General features: G+C 29.5%; 1 protein-coding gene and 1 long non-coding RNA gene across 2 annotated transcripts; one reads left to right on the forward strand and one right to left on the reverse strand.

Annotated features, from left to right (window-relative positions):
* Positions 1 to 548: 548 nt before the first annotated feature.
* LOC114378294 lies at positions 549 to 3,318 on the reverse strand. Its single transcript, XR_003659293.1, has 2 exons — positions 805 to 3,318; positions 549 to 721 (listed from the first exon to the last, which is right to left on the reverse strand). It is a non-coding gene; the product is annotated as an uncharacterized LOC114378294 (long non-coding RNA).
* Positions 3,319 to 15,008: 11,690 nt separating this feature from the next.
* On the forward strand, positions 15,009 to 19,434 carry LOC114380024 (protein ULTRAPETALA 1-like). The gene is made up of 3 exons (XM_028338916.1): positions 15,009 to 15,640; positions 16,937 to 17,261; positions 19,057 to 19,434. Exons 1-3 carry the CDS (start codon positions 15,430 to 15,432, stop codon positions 19,229 to 19,231), a joined length of 711 nt encoding a protein of 236 aa, XP_028194717.1. The 5' UTR covers positions 15,009 to 15,429; the 3' UTR covers positions 19,232 to 19,434.
* Positions 19,435 to 20,350: the final 916 nt, after the last annotated feature.

Genomic DNA, 20,350 nt, shown 5'->3' on the forward strand with positions numbered 1-20,350 from the left:
CTCCTCTACAGTTTTGCTTGTCGTTCTTCTTCACAGGTAACCCTAATAAAAAAAATAATAACTAATAAACATATTTATACCATAAAATTAAACTTTGATGTTTGAAAAATGAAAAAACCAAATAAAACTAAACACACCTTTATTGCCACTTTCATCACCCAACTATCTAGAAGATGAGTCTCTCATGTTAACCCTTGCCCTTTCCCTTAACCTTTGTATGTTTTTTCGCTTAACCTTTGTATATTATATAATACTCTATAATTATTGTGTTTGACAAATCTACACATAGCATACACAATTGAATTCCAAAATATTTGTCTCTGAATTAAATGTAAAAAAGTACCTTTTTTATTCAGTGTGTTATGTAGTATTTAATAAATTCAAATAATAAAATAGTAAACTCAATGCACAAGCAAAAACATAAATTTTAATTGCACAATATTATTTATAATTAATAAATATATGTAAGACATGTGATATTAATGATAGGTATATAAGCAAATAAATGAGAAAGAACAAATAAGTAAGTAACTAATGTAACCAAAACGAAGAAATAAGTACGAATTAAAATTAAGTTGTGCACAAATGTTACTAAGAACATATAAAGAGCAATCTATAAAATAAATGTATCTGAACAAAGTAATGTTTAAAACATAACAAATTAAATTATTCATATATTTTAATGGTGCTTGCTACTCTGGCATGAAGAACTTGGCTTGTCCTATAACAAAAATAGATTTGAGTTAGACATACACTGTTGGTTTTGTGTTAATGATAATTCAAGAAAGAGAATATTTTCATCACCTTTTTTTTAGGCAAAGGCACGTATCTGACATTTGGTTTGTCAAGAAGGCCAAACTCAAATAAACTGTCAAAAACAAATTTTAGAGAGTAAGCTTATTTCTATTTCAAAGACAAAATACATTCAATTAAAATTGAAAAGATTTTATGTACTCATCTCTTATTGAAGGCCATTCATCTAAATGAGGATTGAAAATCATTGTTGTATTTTGAATTGTTTCAACCACAACATTACCTACAAATTTTAGAGGGTAATCGCTTAAAAATAAAGAATGCAAACATGGATAAGTCACTTTTAAAAAACAATAGCAACAATAATAAAAAAATGTTATACGTAAAGTGTTAAACAAATTTGTTTTCTAACCATATAATATTGAGGAAGACTCGCTTGTTTTTGCAAATTGGATTACAATTATTGGTACTAAAGTTGTCCTTTGAATAAGTCAATTTAAACCTTATTCTCCATAGTTATCATGCAACACATATTTCATTTTTCCCCTTTGCATTTAAACAAAAACAAAATTATATAAAAATAATTGTATATTATAGAATGTAGAATTGAAATGAGTAAAACATATGTATGATCTGAGATTTCAAAGATAAATTTTGTGATCCTGTTGTTATGTAAATTTTGCTCTGGTCTAGACCTTGCTGTGACAACACCAACTATACCTACATTATTATCATGAAACACTGTGTTAGTAATATCCTATATTTTCATAGAAATAAAGATATAAAATGAATAATATGTGTTATTACCTATCAAAAACTCTAAATGTTGCTTTAGATAGGAAATTTCATTGATGTGGACATGTATATTAGCCCAAAGCTAGTATAGATATTAGATTCAGCCTCTCTAATGTCAATTTTTTTGGTTAATTGTAGGATATAATCATGATCACTCATACGATTCAGGCCAACATTATTCAATAACTTAACATTGCCAAAAGTGTAAAGTTTTTTAGGATTTATCTTATCCTTTAAAACCATATCATAAATTTTGTCTTTCATTAGAGCTTCAATTCTACAACCCTGTACATTGAAATAGAAATACGTATAAATGTCCTGTACATTGAAATAGAAATATAATTAGCTTCTTTTTATTTGCAATTCATTACTTCAAATCTGAAAAATAAAAAATAGGAAATAGAAGAAAATTAAATATGATCCATATTAAAAACGTATCTCTGAATCTATCAAAATGAACTGAATATAAGATTCATGTTTCCCATTGATAATTTAGCAGATCGGCAAATATCTAATAATCTGACATTTTACAAACCAATTCACTTGACCTAGATTGATCTCTTTAATTTTGATTTCTCTTAAAGTATTTGAAGACACAACAATGAGAAGAGACAAAATAAACGTTAAATCCTATAAAATAAAATATGCTTGTAGGCAGAAGCAGCAAAATATGAAAAAGCGAAAACTTTAAACCAAACTTATAGGCAGAAGTAGCAAAATATGAAAGAGGTTGCAGAGAAACACTCGAAAACCATTGTCCAATAATTGAACAGGTAAAACAACAAACTCAAGCTTTATCCAGGAGGACTAAAATATGAAAGCGTCCACATAGAAACAATCAAATAGAATAGCCACCAAACATCAATTATTAGGATTTAGGAAAACAATCAACTTAACCTCAACGAAACCATGTCAACATTGGACACAACAAACCACAGTAAACCACAATAATCATAATCATTCAACATCCAAGATTTAGGAAAACAATCAACTCAACCTCAACAAAATCATTTCAACATTGGACACAACAAACCATAGTAAACCACAATAATCAAAATCACTCAACAGCCAAAACATCTCTCCATAAACTAAATCCGAAATCCAAACCCTCAAACGCAATCAAACAACTTCAAACTCCAAACCTCAAACAAACCCCTAACACAAAATAAGGAATGAAAACAATCATAGTGAACCACAATAATCATAATCACTCAACAACCAAAATATCTCTCCATAAACTAAATCTGAAATCCAAACCCTCAAACCCAATCAAACAACTTCAAACTTCAAACCTCAAAAAAACCCTTAACAAGAAATAAGGAATGAAAACAATGCACACAGTATTTACCCATATTGAATCAAACATTCATACATTACTAATAAAAAAAATCCACAAAAAGAATTAACACAAAATCATTTTTTTTTAAAAAAAACCCACAAAAAAAGTTAACACAAATTCAATTTTAAAGAACACACTTCACTTACCAAATGAACTTTTGAGGCCAAACTTACAACAGCCCCAACGCTAAACTCCAAAAGTTGATTGCAAAAACCCTTACTTACCAAATGAACCTTCGACAAAGCCTACCACAACCCCAAGGATATTTGAATTGAAGTAGATTGAAATGAAGGAGTATAGAGAAGAGATGAAGAGAGAAAAAAAAACTTGTGGAACGATCAAGGGTGTGCGTCTGATGAAAACCTCACGTTGATGAAGAAGCTTTGGTCAATAAAGAGGGAGTGTGAGGCTCTGGTTTGATGAAGAAGCTCGAGTCCACGAACAAGGAGTGTTGTTTTCTTCGAATGAACATGAGTATTTTTTCAAAATGCCTATTTTCCAACATAAGGAGAACAAGTGTCGCGCGGAGGAATGAGGGCAAAATGGTCATTTCCAAGACCTAGAAATTCTTTAAGTTATATTAGATAATTCTTGGAGCCATTACATATTTGAATTACATATAATAAAAACAAAGTAGATGAATCACAAATGAGATAAAAATGAAATAGGAAAAGGTTAGATAAACTACAACATGATCAAGGAGTGTGTCAAATATCAATGTAAAAAATATACGGGGGACAGATTAAAAAAAATCAAAGAAACATGACAATATCATAATATTACCAAGGCATTGATTGGAGAAATCACAAAATGGTGAATTGTAATAAATATTGATTGAATTAAAATTGAGCATATATTTTTGGTTTATATAAAAGAGCACCGAAAATAAGGAAATTAAAATTTTTCATTTTTAACTTTAAATAAACGAGAAATCATAATTACACTTTTATCCTACAAATTATGAGCAGGAAAATGAAAAATGAAATTACTATAATAATCTTAAAATGAACAGGAAAATGATAATTACTTAACTTCCATCATTTCTAATTTTATATATATATATATATATATATATATATATATATATATATATATATATATATATCCTGTTTTTAAAAGGACATTCCCTTTTATTGTGATACTCTTCTCTCATAAAGTAATAAACATCAATCCCTCGATATGTATCTGGTATTCCTTCTTATATATTTTTTTTAAATTTAATATCATTTAAATGGTTTAACAAACAACGAAATATCATAAACCAATTTCATTCATATATATATGGATTGCTAACATACTCACACTTTTTTTTAGTTGAACTATGTTAGCATGCTACACCAAAATTTTTTAGGCTTTCCAAATTCCAAGCTATCAACTTCTCTCTCGTCTCTCGACACCATTAAACAAACAATATGGATTGTAGTGTTCTTAAACTAATCTTCACAATACATGAGAAATTTCTTATGTCTATTTACTTTTGGTATAAATATAATACGCTTAATGCCCAAAATAATGATCAATTTGTACATAAACCATTATTCTCTTTGTCATCTTTAGGTGTCCTTTTTTTCCCGATAAAGAGCTATTTAAAAGAAAACGCAACAGATCACTAAGATTAAAAACGTCTCTTGTCCTCTAATGTTAAAATTAAAATATTTAAAACAAAAACCAAGGAATTAGAACCCAAATTGTGACATTTGTTGGTGGAGAAACATGAATAAGAATGTTTAATAAAATTCGAATACTGAACATCACAAGTGAGACAAGAGAGATGGACAGTGTAGAGAGGAGAAAGAAGAGCGATATATTAGTGGATACTGAATAGAGATAGAAATGAGTTTTCCTATTTATTTTTTAAAATTCAACATTAAATTACTATAATAACCTTAAACTTAATTTTTAAAACAAGAGTTGAACGAATTTTTTTTCCTAAACCTTTGGTGTAACATGCTAACATACTCCAACTAAAAAAAAGATATGAGTATGTTTGCAATCCCATATACATGTATATGAAGAGGAATCAAGTTACACTTTTGACTACTATCACACTATTCTATAATTTTCAATTAGATAATATTTTTTAAAATTTATTGTTAGATTAAAAGTTCCTTTCACATAGTTCATATATATAAAATTTTATATTAATCCAAAATTATTTATTACATCGTTCATATAAATTAAAATCCACATAATATAAGCATTTTAAAATATATTAAAATATAGATAATTTGATTGTCTTGTTGTTGTGTGTGTATATATAGAGAGAGAAGAGATCAAAATACACTAATGTAATTTTGATACCTATTATACCATTTTTTAGTTTTTAACTGAATAATATTTTCTTAAAACTTACCGATGGATTGAAAGTTCATTTCACATAAATCACATATGTAAAATTTTATATTAATCTAAAATCATATGTTATCTCATTCATATAGATTAAAATTGGTATGATATAAATTTTTTAAAATATATTAAAATATGAATCATTTAATTACATTCTTGTTGTTGTTCAATTTTGACAAAAATTGACACAAATAATCTTAGTAATATGTAGATATAATTCATCGGTTAAATCCATACAAATTATATTTTATATCAAATTATAAAAATAATGTAATAATTATTAAAGTTATGCCATTATATTTTGATCCCCTTTTATCAACTCAATTATTTAACATAAGTTTTTAGCTCAGTCAATCTATAAATTTCAACATTTTCAATTTTGTCTTGAATTGAATATTTTAAAAAAATCATCGATAATTAAAAATAATAACATATCACAATATAGATTATTTATCATAAATATAAAATATTTATATGTTAAAAAATATTTATTACATATTTTAATTATAATTTAATTTATGTATTTATATATTATAAATTATTAATTTTAGTTACATAAAATAAATACTTATTTCGAGCAATACACATGCTGAAATACTAGTGTACATTAGTTAACTGTTTCTTTGAAATTTTAACAAATATGAATATTTTACTGTGAAAAAAAAAATATTGAAATATCAAAACTCTTTATTAAATAATTTGAAATTGAATACATGTAAAAAAAATTAGACTACATGTATTTTTCACAACACATAATTTTGCTCAAGTTAAATAAGATCTGAATTTATATTCTCTTTTTTTTTTTCAATCGGAACCACCCAATGACTTGATCAATTTTATAATTCTTTGTTAATATAATTTTTGTTGACTTAAATATAATTTTGGTCCCTCTATTTTAAAATGGAGACATTAGATTTTTCTATTTTAGAAAATTTACAATTTTGGTCAAACATTAAATTTTGTCTGTTTTATTTCTTTTATTTTAGTAAATTGAACTCTAGACTTGACATATTCATTTAAGGTAAATTAAGAAATGATTTATTTAATTAAAATATAAGAAATAAAATAAATAATGTAGGCAAAATTAAGGATTGGACCAAATTGCAAATTTTAAAATAGGGAGACCAAATATCTTTATTTTAAAATAGGAAACTAAAACTAAAAATTAAAAAAAAAATAGAGAAACAAAGTTATATTTAAGCCTTTTGTTCTCAATTTGGACCACCCAAAAAGACACTTATCAGTTGGATTGGTTCAAGGTTAAGGTAAAAATAATATAAAATTCAAACTGATAAAATTTAATTGAGTTTTTTTTTGTCAATCTATACTAAGCCAATCCAATCCAATTAAGATTGAGTATCACCAAACGCGTACATCAACTAGTGTGAAGTTGTCTCAAGTTAAATACTTAAATAGAACTTTGTTGCCCATAATAATATTATTTAATGGAAGATACCTATAATCTAGACAAAAAAAGAAGTTAAGATTGATTTAGTTTAGTTAGATCATTGGATTATGATAAAAATATTATATTTTTAAAAAAATTATCTCTTAATTGTATATTTTATACAAGGAATTTGTTAATTCACTCACATCTTTTTAAAGTGTAAAGTAAATGATTGATTATGACTTTGTTTTGTTATAGAGGTATTCATCAGAAGATTTAGAATGGATTGACTTGATGAACTTAACAATTCAAGTTAACTAATTTTGGATTTGAAATAAAAAGAACCAATTTAAATTAATTTAATTGATTTGATTTAAATGGTTAGGTTTATAAAGTTGATTCTTTTATAAACTAACACTAGTAGAAAAACAAAAACACAACCAATCATTTATTTCTTCTTATTTCTCTCTAGATATCTAGACTCTTGGGCGTTAATAAATCATTTTCTTAAACTTATACACGGGAGGCTTTTTTTTCCTTTGTACAGAAAAATTATACCAAATGTAATAGCTGTTATATATTTGAATTACTTTCATCACATGTTCATGTAGTATATTTTAACACCAATGATGTTGCGTGCGAAAAGTTATGCATTTTTGAAGATGAAACACATTACTTACAGCGAAGAAATGCAAGCACAAAACATAATCATTTCAAACATCTACATAAGATTACATGATCGTTCAATTTGTTGCAAGGAAAGACAAAATCTTAGAATTTGGATCCTCATTTTGGCCTTACATAATATGATAGGTTGTGGTTGTGGCTAACCATTACCATATGAATGTACAATCACGCTCCACTGCTCTCACTTTACGAAGGTACGTCTGGCTACCACTCTGATGCTGCTGGTGAATTGGGACAAAGTGGAATTTATTTTTGGTATTTTAAAAATAAAGTGATATTTTTAACTATGATTTATTTTCAAGTTAATCAAACTCCAATTCTAAGTTAATTGATATAAAAATTAAACTACTTGTACCAATGATTTTTTTTATGTAAGTTTAGGTGAGTTATATTTTGAAGATTCACTATGTCAAGATAGACCTCAATATTCAATAAACGCTTAAAGATGTACTTATATATTATTTATCATACTAGCCGTGAAAATCAAATCTGCATTAAAATATAAGTTTGTTTACTATTAATTAGACCAACATTTGCTGAGACCAACGGATATGATTTTTGGTGAAATTAAACTTTGAAGATTCACTAGGTCAAGATAAACATCAATGTTTAATAAACACTCATAAAAATACTTATAAATTATTTATCAATCAGGTTCACACGTTAACTGGAAAAATCAAATCCAGTTAGAATATATGTTTGGTCTTTGTCAACTGAACAAACATTTGTTTAGACCAACAAATATGACTTTTGGTGAAGTGAAAATTTGAAATATATAATAGGAAAAAATCTGAGTGAAGATCCTATAAATTTTGATGGTGATGCATATATTTGGACTGACTATTTAGGGTGTTCTATCAGTAGGAGGTAGTTGCGATTGGTCATAGCGCTTACGACATGTACCAACAAAATGTGTCATGTAGGGAGACTAGTGGTGGCAATATTTAATTTTGAACTCATTTCCACTCTCAAGTCTCAATGCCTAACTGCTAACGCCACTCTCACTAGGCGTGTCTACCTTAACTTATTTCACATGCCAAAATTTTCATTGGATTCTGTGGGAGAGGGTGTAAAAAACTTTCAAGTCAATGGTAGGGTGGTGACCTAACAATCTTTTGTTAGGAAAATGTTTTTGTGATGGGTTAAAGTAGGACAATTAAAAATTTGTTTCAGATAATTTCAACAATGATATCAACATCACATTTACATATACTCGCTTGATTCTTCTTGGTTTGCTTTTCTCCATTTCTCTTTTTTTACATCATACTATTATTTATTATATTTGTGCTCATTTATCTTTTTCTTCTTCTTCAAGGTGTTAATTAACATAAGTATCCATAAGTCATTATTCATTTAATTGAGATACTCTTTATCATGTGTAATATTACATGTTAATATTTCTTGAAGGATAAAGTTGAATGCTCACCCCGATTTTGGGTATCTGGTGGAGGACAGAGAGATATACAAAGGAGATAAAAGACAGATAATTAAATCTATAACAAGTGATATGAAAAGAAAGAAGAAAAATAAATATAAAAAGTAGAAAAAAATAAATGATAAAGAAATGGTGTATGATAAAAATAGAAATACTAGTGACACTCTCTAGTGAAAAAAATTAAAAAGTATGGAATAGTTCTAATCAATTTTATGTGATATATATATATATATATATATATATATATATATATGTATATATTTAAAATTTTTAATTTATGAGATATTTAATAATATTCAATTATGTGTCATGTGAAAATTAGTAGAGACTATGATGATCTCAACCACCTAATAATTTTTTTTCTCTAACACATTTTATTATTAATTGAAATTTGTTGCAAATAACAAAATTAAGAGATGTCAAAGGGTTTCAATTTGGTACCCTACTAATTTTTCTCCTATTGGGTTGACCCATTTTAGAATAAAAGGATATCTCTATGTGACTTAATTCTCATGCTAGAGATTGAACTTCATACCTTGTTTAAAGGAGTGTCAAACCACTTGTACCTTAATGAGTTTTGTTTATGATTTTGTAGTATTTAATAAATAGAAAGACATATACTCCATCCAAACTCAATTATAAGTAGAAAAAAGGTGTGTGAACTCAAGTATAAGCAAATTTTAACTTCTTTTATCCTATTAATGATACCATCTCAAAAGTTTCATTCAATTGATTGAGATTTTATTTTAAAAGAATCTTTTTTATTTCTAATATTAAATTCCAATAAAAAAACACTCTGACAGTGTTTGTTTTAAGGTATTATGTTATATTTCAAATAATTGCATTTTTGGGAATATTAATTATGACTAGGAATGTTATTCTTAGGTACGGTATATTTAAAAAATGTGTTTCGTTGTATTTTAATATTTTTTTAGAATATCTTCTAAAATTCAAAATAATTTAAATAAAAAGATAGTTACCTGTATTTTAGGAAATAACTTCCCTTGTCAGTATCTGGGTTAACCTGATTGCTAGAAACGAGAACTACAGACTCCAAGTCCTTTAGTTCAAACCCGACATGTTTGCCCATAGTCAATTCTCATGGGAATATCACTTTCCTATCCCTCCAATTGGGAATAAAAGTGTAGGAAAGTGTGATAAAATGGAAATTAGAACATTCCTGAGAATCAGCCATACCTGCATAATTTTTCAAAGCTTGTAATAAATATGGATATGTAATATTCATGTTACATTCTCAGGAACCAACTTAATCTATGAAACAAGCATATTTTTTAGGAGAAAAAACTTGTTTGTTAAGTGCGATTGATAAAATTAATTGATATTAATCAACTTTCTAAATTAGTATAAAATTAGTTAACTTTACTTATATTTAATTTTAGATAAAATCTATCATCTACTATATATTATATATATAAAAGAAAGTTTCGTTTTATGAGATGGGATGATATCATGTGACAGTTCATATTCATTCCCTTCAAAAAATATTAAATGAAATTAAATCATATATTTATCTTTTAAAAATATATAATTGATTGATTAGATTTATAATAATTGATATAGTAGATATTTCTATTGTATAAATGACTATATCATAATTCAATCACAATAAATAAATATTTAATAAATTGTAAATTTAATTATTTTATCACCTAAATGTATACATGATTCTATTCTATTGTAAATCAATCATAATAAATATTTATAAATATAATGTGCTTTATAATTAGCGATTAATAGAAAATTTACAAATTCTAAGAATTATTATTATACTTATACTTATTTATTATTAGCGATTAAATTTTCTATTAATATAATATTTATTTAAATATTATAAAAAAATTATGAATTTTGAAATTTAATATATATTATTATTTTATAATATATTTAGACTCGATTCTAAGAATTATAATTATACTTTCCTTTTAAAAAATAATTCATAGATATTATTTTACCCAAGTCTGAATATCCCTTATCAGCACAAGATTTTTAAAATTTTATGAAATAATTTTTATAACTATGATGTTTTTAAATTTACAAATTCTAAGAATTATTATTATACTAATTTATAATTAGAGATTAAATATGTTGTTAATATAAGCTCTATTTAAAGAACTGTAGACACAATTTATGAATTTTGTAAATCTTTAATATATTATTATTTAATAACGCATTTAGACCTCATTCTAATAATTATAGTACTTTCCTTTCAACAAATAACTAATAAATATTACTCTACCTAATTCTGAATATCCCTTAGTCATAGACAAAATTACTAAATATTTAACCTCAATCACATGGTCCAAAAAAATAAAATTAAATCAATTTTTTTATAAGAAAGTAAAAAGAGAACATACAAGATCTCACTAAAGTGAATAATATCTCATCTTAGACAACATCCATAATGATAAAAAAAATTGTGAGATATATGTATATAAAAATGTATTTAAATATTTATTGATATATTTACTGACATATATTTATTAAAATTTAAATTAAATAATTAATAATATAAAAAATTAAAATAATATAAAAAATTATTTCAATAAATTATAAAATATTAATTTAATATCCATACAAGACACAGGTAAGCTAATGTTAATAATATGTGTGTTAAAAATTACTAATTTAACCATTTTTTTGTCTTACCCTTAGTTTGGTTTCCAAGAAGAGATTATTATTCAAGGAGAAATTTCTAAAAAATAATGTAGGTTCTATATCTCCAACAAATAACTTTAATTCAAATATTTCTTTTTAATTTTTTTTATTTCTTTTCATTCCACACAATTAAACTAACCCTTAAATATGATTTGATTGTGTGGAACAATAAAACGAATTGAAAATGAAGAAATTTGAGAATAAATATTTAAATTAATATAATAAAGATGTAAGGCCCACAGGAAATAATGATTTTTTTTTACTTTTTCACCAATTTCATCTCTATCAAACCTAATATGTTTCTTATGTATAGGAGGTAGTATATATTGCTATTAAATCTCATGATAATGATTACCCTTTATCAAATAATCAAATAATGGAACTGCTTTAGTTACTTGTCAAGGAAGGACTATGGCACTAGAGTTACACGTGAATATGCGTTTCAAACTGGCATACCAAGTTGACAAACATATGTAATATGTTATCAAGCTGGAGAATCCTAGGTCTAGGTGTATATAAATCCACATTGGTGCGACTCTACTTAGTACTATAACAATTCAACTCAGGCCATGTGTGATGAGCCACCGCCAGTGCCCAATGGAATCTCGATCTCATGTGATGTTGCAAAAGTACTCATGGAGGCACTCTCATACACAGTCCTAACACTGATCATTAAAGTGGGAAAGTCAGCCATCATTATAATCAGTACTTTGTCGTTGAAAAATACACCAGCATATATAATAATAATAGTTCAGGACAATTATTTCATAACTTGTAAAAGTCATCTTGAAGATTATCTATATACTGCACTTATTGGAACAGTTGTTGGTTAGGTTTGTGCATTCAACTGTTTGAAGGGAAAAGAGTATTATGCACTAGAGCTTGGTGGCTTCACAAATACCTTAACCACGATTGCATGCCACAGTAAAAAAAGACCTATATTTTACCTTTTGTTTCCCAATATGGCCCATTTCACATACCATGCTTAAAAATGAGACACGGTAAAAAAAAAAAATCCCTTTTGCCTTTTCTTTCTTAATATGGCCTATTCCAAATCCCACGATATAAAAGATTATGAGACAATGGAGTCAATACATATCTTGTGCACTTTGGTAAAATCATGATGGTATTATAGCAGCTTCGGGCACCAACAGAATTTCATGCGTCCCCCCTGCCCTATCTGGGGGCCCCAATCAACTAGCTAAGTTATGTAATTGAGAGCTAAAATCCAAAATGCACAAGTTCCTTTCGATGATAAAGATGTGCCTCTGTAATCTCAACTCTGATCAATCACTTTGTGGATGGGGACCCAAAAAAAATAAACCAATTAACATTAAACAAGGTTGAAAATAATGATGATTTCCTATACAAACCAAGAAAACAACACAAATAGGCTACAAACTTTGTTAACATGTTAGATTTTAAAAATAATTAAAATTATTCTGGAAGAATTCATAAAGAAATTTCTCATATTCACACATTCATGATTTGGAATAGTTGGATGATGAATGTCCACCGTTCACAAATCTATATATATATAAGTTTTGTGATTAACTGAATTTGTGAATACAAGAAAAACTTAGACAACAGGAAATGCCGAGTCATATATAAACGACGTTCCAGTAATTGAGACCAGCTATGTGGAACTTTTAAGACTTTTTAATTCAAACAAGGCAAAATGTCATGATTTTAATGAAAGAAGTACATATAGATACACTGAGAGGAACAAAAATCTTTAGAAGTTGAGTTGAGACAAAATATGAAGAACAAAATAATAACTGCTGGACCAGACATAGATTTCTTAATCAACGCCTTCTCTAATTGCTAAATATTCTCCAGAATCAAATCTATAGAATGGCACACTTTGCCTACACTTTTAGTTGCAGAACAGACATGTATGGGATTAACTAGTAGATTGGTAGGAGACCAGACCAGCCACCTAGTATTTGCAATTTGTCTGCCTAAGTTGCGGCGTCAAAGTTGTGGTGGTTGCTGCTTCTCTTAGGACGTAATTAAACGGGCAATATTAGGATGCCATGTATGAGAATAATTGGTCTCTTGGTACTTCGAGTAACATGATGTGCATTATTGGCTTGGGGTAACTAATGGACAATAGTGTGCATTTTAGAAAACTAAAAATGGTAACATGCTTGAGCCTTTAAAATGCAACCAAGAGTTTAATTAGAACCACTTGGTTTGGCTAGTAGGTTTTAAATTGCAGTCACAATCACAATTTTATCATAATCTTTAATATTATAGGAAATTATTGACAAATGCAACTAGCCATAATTACAATCATGTCATTACGGTCGCAAAGACCTTAAAAACTTTGATGTTGCAGTTAAAATCAAGACAAATTTTTAAAACTTTGCTAGCCATATATGATGGTGTACATTTTCAAGGAATAATAGAACAAAAGCATGCTATTGAACTCCTACAAGAGAGTTTAGGCACATGAAACTGCCACCATAAGAAATGGCAACTAAAACAAATTCAGAGCTTAAAAAGCATTAGTCCTGACAGTTTGCAGCAACTAAGATATATATTAGTAATTTGCATTCTTGTGAACAATGAAAAGAATATTTTTGCTTTCTTTTTTTTGGGGGAGATTTTCATATAGTACTTAATCAAGGGAAAGGTATATTCCTTTGATAAAACTATCACGCCATTTTGATCGAGTCCCGGTAAAGAGAGTTGACAACTTTATTCAGTGTGTCTGTAGCGAGTTCTCAAATAAGGACTTTACCAATTTTGTCTTAAATGAAAATTTCACACACATTTAGTGTGCTGTTGGGCTTCAGAAGTCTTCTGCCATATATAGAGATGGAAATAGAATCAATTCTCCTCTTCATCACCTTGTCTTGTTTCAAGTGTTAACGTATATACTATATATTATCACCATGGTGGTTGTGGCTGTAGTAACTTCTGATGTAATTCGAGTAATCAAAACAAAATGGGAAGAAAAAATTACCATTACTTTCGGGTTCAATGCATATACATAAGTTATTTAGTCACTGTCTTTAGTCTAATAAACTCGTCCCTTTATTTATTCTTGGTCGTTGCATATATATATATATATATATATATATATATATATATATATATATATATATATATATATATATCATCATTCATCACTAAGTAATCTTATTAATTGTAAAGAGCATGACAAAACAACATAAAGAGGATATAAATTCTGAATGCATATAATCTCTCTTGAAGGTTGGAACGTAAAATTTCCCTTACCACCGTAAACATGTGCATACAGGATCAAATTAATTACTCCAAATCATAGTATCAGTTTAACAAACATTGCATTAAAACTACTTCAAGTTGAACTGAACCCTTTTGCTTCTTATGGTTACCATTTGACTAGCTCGTAAAATTAACTCACACCCATCATATAGTAAAACGATCGAATTGCAGTTTATGCAGAAGAGAATCAAATTCTCCTTCCAAAACGGCAAAACCCCACTTTATCTTTTTTTATCTCCCCTTTTTCTAAAAAAAAAAAAGAGTCCTCTTTCTATCTAAATTCGTTCCATTATTTAATGCAATATCATGATTTATCAAGCGAGAAACCACCACCCCAAAAAAATCGTTTCAGTTAAAATAAAATAAAAACACACGAATATCAAAAACCTAGTCTGGTTTCATGAGAGGATTTCCCCTATAAACTTTTTCATTTTCTCTCTTTCTCTCTCTATATCATATCCTCCCTCATCTCATGTCATATCATGCATTGCAAGTAGCACCCTAAGCCTTTAACCCCTTCACCTCACACACTCACAACATTTGTTTCGCTACGCCAGCTCATTCATTATATTCATTCAACCCCATCACCAACCCAACCCTTCTCTCTCTCTCTCTCTCTCTCTCTCTAAAACATTTCAACGTTTCTCTGTCAGATCTCAAGGCTTAACGTGGTGTTGGATCTTCCTCGGCATCGCGTTCGATTCCACTACACCCACATCGTTTTCGGGGCAAAAACAGAGTCTTTTGAGGGGGAAAATGGCGAACGGGTTAGAGAGAGAAAGTGGGTTGACGTTGTTCAGCGAGGAGGAGCTGAGGGAGGTGAGTGGGGTGAAGCGTGTTGGGGACTATGTCGAAGTCACGTGCGGGTGCACGAGTCATAGATACGGTGACGCTGTGGGGAGACTTAGGGTTTTCGTTAATGGGTACCTTGAGATCACTTGTGAATGCACCCCTGGTTGCCAAGAAGGTCTCTTTCTCTCTCTAAAGATCAGGGTTTTCTGTTTTTTGGTTTTTTTCGTTTTGCGTTTGTGTTTGTGTTGTGTGCATGTTTGTAGTTTGTGATGAGGTGAATTTTTTTTGACGTTGATGGGTGCCGTTATGGGGCTGGTTTGATCTGCTTTGGGTTGTGAGTTTGTGATGGTGGGTTCATGCTTCATACAGTTGAAGTGTATGTTGATTTGTCTCACTGAACTGGTTGGTTTGGTGTACCACACGATCGGGCTTGGAGGGGTGTTTGTTTTTGTTGTGTGCAATTGTGGAAGATTTTTAGGTCACACCGTGTCTTTTTGTGAGTTCAAGCGTGGCTTGTTACTTGATGAAGTAGACCTTTTTGTTGTTTGTATATAATAACGTGGCATAACCATTATATTATATCGTTACTCTATCTCTATGTTTGTCAATAGTGATCCGAGTCTATGTTTGTTGAAAATGATCCAAGTCTGTATGGCAGGGTAGACTGTTTGTGTGATCCTATGGTATTGTCTATAATATGTAATGAGTTTTGATCCTATGTTTGGTTATTGTCTTTGATGGAATATGTATTGTCTCATGTTTGGTGGGAATGTGATTGATTGCTATTTGTGTTTTGGCTTAGACCATTCGTGCCACTTGAGTAGTTTTTAATTGTTGGGGACTGAGGTGAATGAGTGCATTGGCAGAGGTTGACTATAGAACCTATTTCTTTCAGTCACTATGTATATGCTTTGTCAAGTTGTATTTGTTCCATATATCTTATGTCTGTGTTGTTTTGCTCGCGCAATGATGTATTTATATAAGTAGAACTTGTATGTTATCTGTCCAGATAGAAGGAATCGTACCTCTGCTGATGCATGAGGATTAACTGATTTAAAGAAAGACAAAAAGTAGTGATAGTTACTTTGGAAATCTTGTTCGCCACTCGGCATGACATATATTTAAGTAACTGTTTCTACAAATTATATATACATGAAATACCGACTTGAGAATATAATTTTTCATTGAGTAATGTCATACCATACCAATATGATTTGGATTTCAAAGCTCTGAGAGATCAACAATTAGGGAAGAGATCACATGATTAAGCGTGGGTGAAAATTCTGAAATTTTAGTTGAGGGGGGAAAGTAAACTCTAATAGTCTAAATCTTGAAAAGAAAACCTTTTATTTTTTTTATTTTTTATTCCAGACTTTGCATTCTATGCAGTGTTTCATCTTTTTTTCTTTTTATGATAGTGTTTTTCTCCTTAATGAGCACTTTATTTGCATTAATGTTGTTTTACTGATAGACAAGTTGACTCCTTCTGCATTTGAGAAACACTCTGGAAGAGAGACTGCCAGGAAATGGAAGAATAATGTCTGGGTAATTGTTAATGGTGAGAAGGTTCCATTGTGTAAAACAGTGCTGCTCAAATACTACAATCAGGTGTCAAAAGCTGCAAATGGCTCCCATAGATCCCATAATGGTCGGGCTTGTCACCGTGATGAGTTTGTTCGCTGCACTAGTTGCAATAAAGAGCGTAGGTTTCGTCTGAGGACTAAAGAGGAATGCCGCATTCACCATGATGCTTTGGCAGATGCAAATTGGAAATGTTCTGATCTTCCATATGACAAGTATGTTTTTTTTTTCTCTTATAGTACACTCTTGCTACAAACTAAAATATAAATGAGCAAGTCATGTTTTTAATGTTGTTGGCTTGGTGTTGTGTTATAATGTCCATCTATTAGGTTGATGTTTATAAATTCACCATGCTTTGAATGCATTTATTTATGCCAAATAGCACTGTCTATTTATAATTTGTTTTATTGATGGAAATGGTATGGTCACTTTCCAAGTTGAGGTAATAACTTTGATCTTTTCTTTCTGAACCTCGGGTAAAGCCAATCAATACTTGCTAGTTTGCTGAGTATTATGCAAGCTATAGTATACAGTCTTGGTGATGATGTCATTATGTCTCAAGCCGGGGGAGATTAACCAGACCTGGTTCTAAAAATATTTGGCAGCATCTTAGTGATGAAATTAGAGTTTTCTGAAGCAAAGTTTTCTCTGGTTTCTTGTGTTTGGTTGTATCTGTACCTGAGTTAGTTGAATTCCTTATACAGACATAAATGTGTCATCTGTTGTTACAAGTACATAAGGACCAATATTTCAATTTGGCCGAAGCTGCGTATTCTGAAATTATACAGGAATTCAGAAGTGGAATAGGGACAAAAATATACTGAAGCTGCCATTTGATAAGTGCAATTGCAGTGCATGATATAATAGCCTACAACTATGAATATATGATTGAAATACAGTTATTAATGATCATTTCAAGTTTTCAAAACTGTGAAGTGATCTGTTGCTTTACTAGATTGAATAGCTTTGTCTTGCAAATCACATTTTGGCAATTATTGAAAAGAAGACCACTCCCAAGGCAGTATATTTGGACACAATTTAGTTATGGCGATGTAGTAGAAAAATAGGTCTTAGTGTGGTTACTGCAAGTGTGCTGTGTGGAGACTCCATTGAACTTACTCTTTAAAGTTTATGGAGTAAAATATATTTAGGGATTTTTTTTTCTGTATGGGTCTTTTTTTCCCCGGGTTTGAAATTTGTATAAGAAACAGTGATAAAAGAAAACATTAAAATGTTGTTTTCCTTATTTCCTATTCAAGTTTTTTAAAATAGAAAATGAAGTAAAAACAAGGTGACGTTTTTTGTAATAAAAAGAAAAAAGACAAGAAAAATAGAAAACATTTTCTCGAACCAAATGCAAAGGGATATCTTATTCTTGCTCCAAAATTATAATATAGCTTTTTATAACATTATTTGCCAGCATGTTCATCCTACATCTATATTAGTATATTACCACTGCTGATGCTACTTACTGCTTAGACTATTATGCCCCTCTGCAGTGATATCTTGCTCCAGTAGTCTCAACAGACACTATTGCTCATGCTATTATTATACTAGTTGATAGCTTCTAGAACTTCATTATTTGTTGACTTTGATGTATACCATCACTTTGCTCAGCCATTATACATTTACACGTTATTTCCAGTTATCCGTGCACTATCTCCATTTTCTCCTTTTCCTCCTCTTATGACTGTTCACCATCACCTTTTTATTTTAACTTTAATAGTAAACAATACCTTGCTTGAGTTTTGTACCAACGAAAATGGATAGATTGTTGCCATCACTTTGGGGGTGAGGAATCTATTACAAAATAATTATCTGAAAGCTTATGTTGTTCGGTAACAGTACTCAAGTACATAAATGGTTTTATTTTATATCCTGCATTATCATTTATTAAATTGGCCTAGTTAGACATTATTGGCTTGTTTATGTTATCTGCATGTTCACCTATACTAAAACTATATTGTTATGTATATATTTTGGAGCAATTATTAATGGTAACTTTTTCAGAATTACATGTGATGATGAAGAAGAAAGAGCAAGCCGTAGAGTTTACAGGGGATGCACTCGTTCTCCAACATGCAAAGGTTGCACTTCTTGTGTGTGCTTTGGCTGTGATATCTGCCGCTTTTCAGATTGCAGCTGCCAGACTTGTGCTGACTTTACAAACAATGCCAAAGCTTGACTCCCTTCATATCATATTCTCTGCCATTTTCTCACTTCACATCATGTGGCCTATTTATGCCTCCCCCCTCTATAAGAATGTTTAATTTGATTTTCCTAATTGCACAATCACCAGTCTGACTGAGTTCACCATTCATTGTTCTCACATTGACTGGATCATAAATTTCAATCTTAGCTATTTATTCTCTTTAACAATGTTTTTAATCTCTCTCTCTCTCCATATGTTTGTTTATAATATATCATATGATGAGAAGAAAATGTTAAAAAGTGGAAAGAGTACTACTGATTTGATATGGAATCGATGGTGACATGGCCATAATAATATAGTACCCGACCAGCTCCGTGTTTTGGACAATTATTGCCTAGTCGATTATGTTCGCTTTTTTTAGTGCTCAATAATATGGCAATGTGGTCTTTGGAGGGTTGGAGATGTTAGTCCTTGATGAGTGTGCTTACTTTTATTATATGAGCCACAAGTTATTGTTTCAAGTATAGTGATAATGATTCGAGGAGTTGCTGTAGCCAAGGGAAAGAGTTGCTGAGCCACAAGTTTAAATGCTTTCTTCTACAGCTTGCAAGGGCTGGTTGGTTAATCTGGTTGATGGTTGAGACTTGGGGACCTGTTTGAACACTCTTTTTAAAGAGTTTTAGCTTTTTAAAATTTTTAAAAAAATGAAAACTTGCTTGATTAATAAAAACTAGTCACTGTCTATACTATGTTACAACACGTGAGATGTACATGGCAATAAAACATCTATCTTTGAGACAGTGACAATATACACTTTTTCAAAAAGATTATTATTTCTAAGACTATAGTCTATAGATGGTAGCAAAGCATCCATTTTTTTTTTTTTTTATCTTTTTACCTCAACGAAGGGCGTTTTAAACATTTCCGCTGCTTTCATTTTCCAGTGTTGCGCTACGTTATATCGTTCTAGCACCCTCCGGAGGTATATAATACAGTTTAGGCATGAAAAAGCCAAGAGTTTAAAGTTAAAGGAGTATAAATGACATTTTGATTACACGAAGATAAATGATGTAGCAATATTCTGCAACCCTGCTTTATGCATAAAATTGTTACAACTTACAACTATTCAAATTAGATAATTTGCTAATACGA

The sequence above is a fragment of the Glycine soja genome, chromosome 12 (genome assembly GCF_004193775.1).
Source record: "Glycine soja cultivar W05 chromosome 12, ASM419377v2, whole genome shotgun sequence".
In the NCBI taxonomy this organism is placed as follows: domain Eukaryota; kingdom Viridiplantae; phylum Streptophyta; class Magnoliopsida; order Fabales; family Fabaceae; genus Glycine; species Glycine soja.